The 10,000-nt window shown below is 36.5% G+C and overlaps 1 protein-coding gene across 1 annotated transcript in view; it reads right to left on the reverse strand.

Moving 5' to 3' along the window:
* The window catches only part of chm (CHM Rab escort protein), a 23,598-nt gene that overhangs the window by 10,655 nt on the left and 2,943 nt on the right, over positions 1 to 10,000 (reverse strand). Inside the window, exons 2-10 of the mRNA XM_068709318.1 lie at positions 5,335 to 5,401; positions 5,143 to 5,215; positions 4,826 to 4,950; positions 3,664 to 3,773; positions 3,521 to 3,567; positions 2,974 to 3,120; positions 1,644 to 1,760; positions 1,090 to 1,201; positions 781 to 1,003 (exon numbers count right to left, since the gene is read on the reverse strand). Coding sequence (XP_068565419.1) covers positions 781 to 1,003; positions 1,090 to 1,201; positions 1,644 to 1,760; positions 2,974 to 3,120; positions 3,521 to 3,567; positions 3,664 to 3,773; positions 4,826 to 4,950; positions 5,143 to 5,215; positions 5,335 to 5,401 — 1,021 coding nt within the window. The remainder of the gene's footprint in view (positions 1 to 780; positions 1,004 to 1,089; positions 1,202 to 1,643; positions 1,761 to 2,973; positions 3,121 to 3,520; positions 3,568 to 3,663; positions 3,774 to 4,825; positions 4,951 to 5,142; positions 5,216 to 5,334; positions 5,402 to 10,000) is intronic.

A 10,000-nucleotide genomic window follows, 5' to 3' on the forward strand; every position in this document is an offset into this window, starting at 1 on the left:
GAAGGTTCCACCTGGAACCCTTTCAGATGGTTTTACCTTAAACGCAACACAAAGGGTTCCACCCAGAACCCCTATGAGAGGTTCTACAGAGAACCCTTCTATGGTGTAAAAGTCCCGTCTGGACTACTGCCACTCTCTACTCGCCGGAGCCCCGGCGTTGGCCATCAGACCTCTGGAGCTTGTCCAGAAAGCTGCAGCTTGTCTGGTGTTCAATCGCCCCAAGTTCTCCCACACAACTTCCTTTCTCCGTTCTCTACACTGGCTCCCTGTAAGAGCTCATCCAGTTTAAGACTCTGGTGCTAGAATACAGGGCAGTGAAAGGAACAGCTCCTTCCTATCTCCAGACCACGGTCAAGACCCACAACCCCACCCGACCACTTCTCTCTGCTGCCTCGGGGCGATCGACCCGGTCACGTCTGTTCTCTGTCCTGGTTCCTCAGTGGTGGAATGAACTTCCCACTGACGTCAGGACAGCAGAGTCGCTGCTCATCTTTCATCAGGCTGAAGACTCACCTCTTCAGGAAGTACTACCCTGAGCCTTCCACTTATTGTACTCATTGTACTCATAGTTTGTTTGTGTACTTCTCTCTGCTTCAGGCTCTTAGATGCTTGTTTAAAGGAAATGTACTTGTGACTTCTGGTGACGAGTAGTTCTCTTGAATACCGATGTTGATGCACTTATTGTAAGTCGCTTTGGATAAAAGCGTCTGCTAAATGACTGTAATGTAATATAATGTAATGTAATGTATGACACCAGCTGGCAGACAGACAGGTTCTTACCTACAGAAACACTGGGGTATCTCTCCGAGGCCGTAGACGGGAAACAGGAAGGGCGTGTTGCCATAGCGACCCAGGCAGCGCAGGAAGTGGCGCGTGGAGGCGAGGCCCTCCTCTGTGGGCGTGTCTTCTGTTACCATGGCGATGGAGTGAAGCAGGAAGTGCTGCAGGTTGTCACCAAGCTGCTGGTCACACAGGAACTCCAAATATGGCCGACCATTGTAGGCTGGGGTCAACGGGGATTAAGGACTTCATTACCCACAATGCCTCTGGAACTGACACGTCAGTGGTTGGTCAGGTGACCCGTCTTACCTCGCTGCTCCTCCGTTTCCTCCACACAGGAAGTCAGGAAACGCATCAACTTCCTCTTTTCTACCACAGACAGCTGACGACTCGCAAACACATCAGCTCTGCTGCAGGGCACCTGAGAGACAGACAGGTACGCAGAGAGAGAGAGACAGGTACACAGAGAGAGAGAGAGAGACAGACAGGTACACACAGAGAGAGACAGACAGGTACACAGAGAGAGACACACAGGTACACACACAGAGAGACAGACAGGTACACACAGAGAGAGAGAGACAGACAGGTACACACAGAGAGAGACAGACAGGTACACACAGAGAGACAGACAGGTACACACAGAGACAGACAGGTACACACAGAGAGACAGACAGGTACACACAGAGATAGACAGGTACACGCAGAGAGACAGGTCAGTGAGAGAGAGATACAGGGATAGAGACAGACAGATTATAAATAACTTGAGGTAAATTTGTGAATTGTGAACTTTAGCTTTATAAAAAAAGTTGCCATAAAGGTGAACAGACAGACAGGTACACAGAGAGACAGACAGACAGACTAACCTGTTCCACCTGTCCGTGGCGGTAGGTGAGTATTCTGGTGACATTCTTGAACTCTGCATAGCGACTGACATTTGATTTGATGAGCAGGTCGACCAATGAGCCACGAGAGTACAAGAGCTGGAGGAAGGAGACAAACCTTTAACCATAATAATGATTTAACATTGTCATGTTATATCTTGTTATAGTCTTATTTTATTTCATATTGATGTTTTATTATAACGTTGTGTTGTATTGTGTTATCCATAAGTTATATAGTTATGTTGTCATGTTATATTGTTGTTATGGTATATTTTGTTTTTTGTCATATTGGTATGTCATGTTATTTTGTTGTTATGTTGTTGTATTTTTATATTGATATGTTATTCTTGTAGTGCTATACTATTGTTGTGTATTGTTGTTGTGTTATATTGCATTATGTTATATTGTATTGTTGTGCTGTTGTTGTGTTATATTCTTGTTATGTTATATTGTTATGTTCTGTTATATTCTTGTTATGTTATATTGTTATGTTCTGTTATATTCTTGTTATGTTATATTGTTATGTTCTGTTACATTCTTGTTATATGTTATATAGTTGTTTTGTTATGTTGTTGTTATGTTATATTTAGTTTTTTGTCATATTGGTATGTCATGTTATATTGTTGTTGTATATTTATATTGTTATGTTATATTCTTGTAGTGTTATATTGTTGTTATGTAATATTGTTGTTTTGTTATATTGTCATGTTATATTGTTGTGATGTTATATATTATAACATTATATTACAATTATAGTGGTATGTATGTTCAGTTTATATAAAATTGCTATATTGTTAAACTATGTTATATTGTTATGTTATATTATTTTCACATTACATTGCTGTTATGTTATACTGTTGTATTGTTATATTTTAAAGTTATATTGTTATATAATGTTGTGTATTACATTATGTACATTGCCGTTATGTAATATTGGTATGTAGTATTCCGTATATATGAAATTGCTATATAATGTTGTTTTGTTAAACTATGTTATATTGTTATGTTATATTATTTTCATATTACATTGCTGTTATGTTATATTGTTATGTAGTATTCTTGTTTTGTTATGTTATATTGTTATGTAGTATTCTTGTTTTGATATGTTATATTATGTTGTATTCTTGTTGTTATATTGTTATGTAGTATTCTTGTTTTGATATGTTATGTAGTATTCTTGTTATGTTATATTGTTATGTAGTATTCTTGTTTTATGTTATATTGTTGTGTAGTATTCTGTCTATATGAACCTGCTTTATATTGTTATATAATGTTATGTATTATAACATTATGTTGTATTACATCGCGTTACCTTGGAGACCAGGTCGATGTTGAACCGGCGTCCTTCCTTCACCAGCTGAGCGTAGCTGATCTTCTTCTTGGTCGGCTCTGATTGGCTCTGAGCAGCAGTGAAGGTTTGCTGGTCTGCCTCTGGCTCCTCCCCCTCTGTTTGGGAGGCCTGTGTGATTGGACAAAAAGTATTCGTCTATCATCCAGAACTGTGATTATCTGTTGACATTTATTCTTGAGCAAGGAAAAATATAGTAATAAAATATAGTATATAAATAAATAGATATATAATAGACAGACAGAGAGAGAGACAGACAGACAGACAGACACAGAGAGAGAGAGAGAGAGACAGACAGACAGACAGAGAGAGAGACAGACAGACAGAAAGACAGACACACAGACAGACAGAGAGAAAGAGAGACAGGCAGACAGAGAGACAGACAGAAAGAGAGACAGACAGACAGAGACACAGACAGACAGAGAGACAGAGAGACAGATCCTGTAGATGTGTTCATGTAAACCTGAGATCAGATCAAAGGTCTCTCGTTGGACCTTTCTACCGTCCTCACCTGTTCTTCTTCTTCTGGTTTCTGGTTTGTTTCTTCATCCTTTGAATCTACAACCAAAGAAAAGCAGAGTCGTGTTTGTTTCTGCAGATTTCAGATGAAAGTCTGAATTATATTTATTATATTGAAGTGTTTTTGACTGAAACCTGCAGATTCTGTCTCTGACGTTTCTTTGACAGCGTCTCCAGCAGCAGCTTCTTCTTCCGTGGTGTTTGGAGCATCAGGACTCTGAGCTTCCTCCTCTTCGTCTTCCTCACTGAGAGCAACATTAATAACTCAATGAAGAACTTCTTGATCTCCGTGTCTCAGGACACACGTTCACACATCAAACCACAATAAACTACGATTCGGCCTCAACTTGTAGTTTATGTCCATATCTGTCCGATAGTATTTGTGTGAAATTGTCATAATTAGCATATTAATTAAGTTATGGGGTCAGAGCAGAGGAGGAGGACTAGCTTGTTGCACTTATTGTATTCGTATTACTTATAGCACTAACTGTTTTTCTTGTTTCTGTACTTTGGCTCTGAGTTATGCTCTGCTTCATGCTCTTAGATGCTTGTTTAAAGGAAATGTACTTATGACTTCTGGTGACTAGTACCGTATTTTTCGGACTATAAGGCGCACTTAAAATCCTTAAATTTTCTCAAAAATTGACAGTGCGCCTTATAATCCAGCGCGCCTTATGTATGGTCACTTGTTGTGCTTATTGATCGATTTTATGTGGTACAATGCGCTCAAAAATCTGTCGAAATATGTAAGTACGACTTTGGTAAGCAACGAAGCCGCTCCGCTCAATGGATATTCGGAGCATTACGGTACGCTGTGTCACTACCTGATCGGCCCCGTAACAGGAATGTAATGTCTAAACTAAAAGTCAAAATCGATCAATAAGCACAACAAGTAACCATCGGTCGCAACCGTTGTCCGAGCTTTCACGAAAGCTGGAATCATCACTGAACAGCCGATAACGGCAACAAGACTGACTCGGAAAATGACGAGAGGGATTCGGGCATTCTTGATGCCGAAATCGAAGAAGATGAAGAATTCGATGGATTTGTGGAAGAGGAATGAATCGATAAGTGAGTGTATTTTTCTGTACCGGTATTTGTTGTTACAACTGAGTTGAATAAAGTTTGATTTACCGGACTGTGTTGTTTTGCTTAATGCGCCTTATAATCCGGTGCGCCTTATAGTCCGAAAAATACGGTAGTTCTTTTGATTACCAATGTTGATGCACTTATTGTAAGTCGCTTTGGATAAAAGCGTCTGCTAAATGACTGTAATGTAATGTAATGTAATGACTACCTGGTGAAGCAGAACACCTGCAGGTTTCTGATGGAGGCGGAGTCAGAGTTTGACAGGTAGATCAGCTCCTCCCCTTCCTCCAACAGGCTGGACCAATCATGAAGCTCCTCTGGCTGAGGCTCCTCCTACAGCACACACACACACACACACACACACACACACACACACACACACACACACACACACATATACATATACTTTCTATACCACACCTGTAGTGGGCCCAGTAGGACTATGCTTACTGGGCCCACTACAGGTGTGGTCCACTACTTTAACAGGTTCAGTAGCAGCCAATCGGAGAGCAGCGAGGTCCTCACATGGTGCTGTTGTATCCAGGTGAGTAGAGAGTTGAAGGTGAAGCTCGCCCAGTTAGCTGCATAATAACTCCTCCTGAACAAACACACAGTCTGCAGTCACTCACAATATTTGGATTTTGTCATATTCATAATTATATTATATTACATATTCATAATTACAAACAGAGATATGTTAAAATGATGAGAACTGACCCGTCGAGGTGAAGAACTCTCTGACCGACTCTGGAGAAAGCTGCTGCTACCACCGACTCAGCAAGACCTGAACGCACCATCAACAGAGTACAATCAAATACTGCAGTACCACGTAGTACTACACAGTATAAGTACTATCAAATACTGCAGTACCACGTAGTACTACACAGCACAAGTACTATCAAATACTGCAGTACCACGTAGTACTACGCAGTACAAGTACTATCAAATACTGCAGTACCACGTAGTACTACAGAGTACAAGTACAATCAAATACTGCAGTACCACGTAGTACTACGCAGTACAAGTACAATCAAATACTGCAGTACTATGTAGTACTACGCAGTACAAGTACAATCAAATACTGCAGTACTATGTAGTACTACGCAGTACAAGTACAATCAAATACTGCAGTACTACGTAGTACTACGCAGTACAAGTACTATCAAATACTGCAGTACCACGTAGTACTACACAGTACAGTACAATCAAATACTGCAGTACTATGTAGTACTACGCAGTACAAGTACTATCAAATACTGCAGTACCACGTAGTACTACACAGTACAAGTACAATCAAATACTGCAGTACCACATAGTACTACGCAGTACAAGTACTATCAAATACTGCAGTACTAAGTAGTACTACGCAGTACAAGTACTATCAAATACTGCAGTACCACGTAGTACTACAAAGTACAAGTACAATCAAATACTGCAGTACCACGTAGTACTATGCAGTACAAGTACTATCAAATACTGCAGTACCACGTAGTACTACGCAGTACAAGTACTATCAAATAATACTGCAGTACCACGTAGTACTACATAGTACAAGTACAATCAAATACTGCAGTACTATGTAGTACTACACAGTACAAGTACAATCAAATACTGCAGTACTACGTAGTACTACACAGTACAAGTACTATCAAATACTGCAGTACCACATAGTACTACGCAGCACAAGTACTATCAAATACTGCAGTACTACGTAGTACTACACAGTACAAGTACTATCAAATACTGCAGTACCACGTAGTACTACGCAGTACAAGTACTATCAAATACTGCAGTACTACATAGTACTACACAGTACAAGTAATATCAAATACTGCAGTACCACGTAGTACTACGCAGTACAAGTACTATCAAATACTGCAGTACTACGTAGTACTACACAGTACAAGTACAATCAAATACTGCAGTACCACGTAGTACTACGCAGTACAAATACAATCAAATACTGCAGTACCACGTAGTACTGGACAGTGCAAGTACAATCAAATACTGCAGTACCACGTAGTACTACATAGTACAAGTACAATCAAATACTGTAGTACCATGTAGTACTAAATAGTACAAGTACAATCAAATACTGCAGTACCACGTAGTACTACATAGTACAAGTACAATCAAATACTGCAGTACTACATAGTACAACATAGTACAAGTACAATCAAATACTGCAGTACTACATAGTACAAGTACAATCAAATACTGCAGTACTACATAGTACAAGGACAATCAAATACTGCAGTACTACATAGTACAAGTACAAGCAAATACTGCAGTACTACATAGTACTACAAAGTACTCTATGTACCTCTGAGCTGTAGTACAGTACAAAGTACTACATGTACCTCTGAGCTGTAGTACAGTACAAAGTACTATATGTACCTCTGACATGTAGTACAGTACAAAGTACTACATGTACCTCTGAGCTGTAGTACAATACAAAGTACTATATGTACCTCTGAGCTGTAGTACAATACAAAGTACTACATGTACCTCTGAGCTGTAGTACAATACAAAGTACTGTTACTATAGTACTGTTATACCCTAACCACACATAACAGTACCACTACAACAGTACTATAGTAACAGTACTATAGTAACAGTACTATAGTAATACAACAGTACTATAGTAACAGTACGACAACAGTACTATAGTAACAGTACGATAACAGTGCTATAGTAACAGTACGATAACAGTGCTATAGTAACAGTACTATAGTAATAGTATCATAACAGTACTATAGTAACAGTACTATAACAGTACTATAGTAACAGTACGATAACAGTGCTATAGTAACAGTACTATAGTAACAGTACTATAACAGTACAATAGTAATAGTACTATAACAGTACTATAGTAACAGTACTATAGTAACAGTACTATAACAGTACTATAACAGTACTATAACAACAGTACTATAACAGTACTATAGTAACAGTACTATAACAGTACTATAGTAACAGTACTATAACAGTACTATAACAGTTCTATAGTAACTACTATAGTAACAGTACTATAGTAACAGCACTATAACAGTACTATAGTAACGGTACTATAGTAATAGTATAATAACAGTACTATAGTAACAGTACTATAACAGTACTATAGTAACAGTACGATAACAGTGCTATAGTAACAGTACTATAGTAACAGTAATATAACAGTACTATAGTAACAGTACTATAACAGTACTATAGTAAAAGTATTATAGTAACATTACTATAACAGTACTATAGTAACAGTAATATAACTACTATAGTAACAGTACTATAACAGTACTATAGTAACAGTACTATAACAGTACTATAGTAACTACTATAGTAACAGTACTATAGTAACAGCACTATAACAGTACTATAGTAACACTACTATAGTAACAGTACTATAACAGTACTATAGTAACAGCACTATAACAGTACTATAGTAAAAGTATTATAGTAACAGTACTATAGTAACAGTACTATAGTAACAGTACTATAGCAGTACTATAGTAACAGTACTATAACAGTACTATAGTAACAGTACTATAACAGTATAGTAACAGTACTATAACAGTACTATAGTAACAGTACTATAGTAAAAGTATTATAGAAACAGTACTATAACAGTACTATAGTAACTACTATAAAAGTACTATAGTAACAGTACTATAACAGTCCTATAACAGTACTATAGTAACAGTACTATAGTAACAGTACTATAACAGTCCTATAACAGTACTATAGTAACAGTCCTATAACAGTACTATAGTAACAGTCCTATAAAAGTACTATAGTAACAGTACTATAGTAACAGTACTATAACAGTATAGTAACAGTACTATAACAGTACTATAGTAACAGTACTATAACAGTATAGTAACAGTACTATAACAGTACTATAGTAACAGTACTATAGTAAAAGTATTATAGTAACAGTACTATAGTAACAGTACTATAACAGTACTATAGTAACAGTACTATAAAAGTACTATAGTAACAGTACTATAACAGTACTATAACAGTACTGTAGTAACAGTACTATAACAGTACTATAGTAACAGTACTATAACAGTACTATAGTAACAGTACTATAACAGTCCTATAACAGTACTATAGTAACAGTACTATAACAGTACTATAGTAACAGTACTATAACAGTACTATAGTAACAGTACTATAACAGTACTATAACAGTCCTATAACAGTACTATAGTAACAGTACTATAACAGTACTATAGTAACAGTACTATAACAGTACTATAACAGTACTATAGTAAAAGTATTATAGTAACAGTACTATAGTAACAGTACTATAACAGTACTATAGTAACAGTACTATAACAGTACTATAGTAACTACTATAACAGTACTATAGTAAAAGTACTATAGTAACAGTACTATAGTAACAGTACTATAACAGTACTATAGTAACAGTACTATAACAGTCCTATAAAAGTACTATAACAGTACTATAGTAAAAGTATTATAGTAACAGTACTATAGTAACAGTACTATAACAGTACTATAAAAGTACTATAGTAACAGTACTATAACAGTACTATAGTAACTACTATAGTAACAGTACTATAGTAACAGCACTATAACAGTACTATAGTAACACTACTATAGTAACAGTACTATAACAGTACTATAGTAACAGCACTATAACAGTACTATAGTAAAAGTACTATAGTAACAGTACTATAGTAACAGTACTATAGTAACAGTACTATAGCAGTACTATAGTAACAGTACTATAACAGTACTATAGTAACAGTACTATAACAGTATAGTAACAGTACTATAGTAACAGTACTATAACAGTACTATAGTAACAGTACTATAGTAAAAGTATTATAGAAACAGTACTATAACAGTACTATAGTAACTACTATAAAAGTACTATAGTAACAGTACTATAACAGTCCTATAACAGTACTATAGTAACAGTACTATAGTAACAGTACTATAACAGTCCTATAACAGTACTATAGTAACAGTCCTATAACAGTACTATAGTAACAGTCCTATAAAAGTACTATAGTAACAGTACTATAACAGTACTATAGTAACAGTACTATAGTAACAGTACTATAACAGTATAGTAACAGTACTATAACAGTACTATAGTAACAGTACTATAACAGTATAGTAACAGTACTATAACAGTACTATAGTAACAGTACTATAGTAAAAGTATTATAGTAACAGTACTATAGTAACAGTACTATAACAGTACTATAGTAACAGTACTATAAAAGTACTATAGTAACAGTACTATAACAGTACTATAACAGTACTGTAGTAACAGTACTATAACAGTACTATAGTAACAGTACTATAACAGTACTATAGTAACAGTACTATAACAGTCCTATAACAGTAC

This window comes from Cebidichthys violaceus, unplaced genomic scaffold (genome assembly GCF_023349555.1).
Source record: "Cebidichthys violaceus isolate CVI_PGR_0920_01 unplaced genomic scaffold, fCebVio1.0.p SCAF_142, whole genome shotgun sequence".
NCBI lineage: Eukaryota > Metazoa > Chordata > Actinopteri > Perciformes > Stichaeidae > Cebidichthys > Cebidichthys violaceus.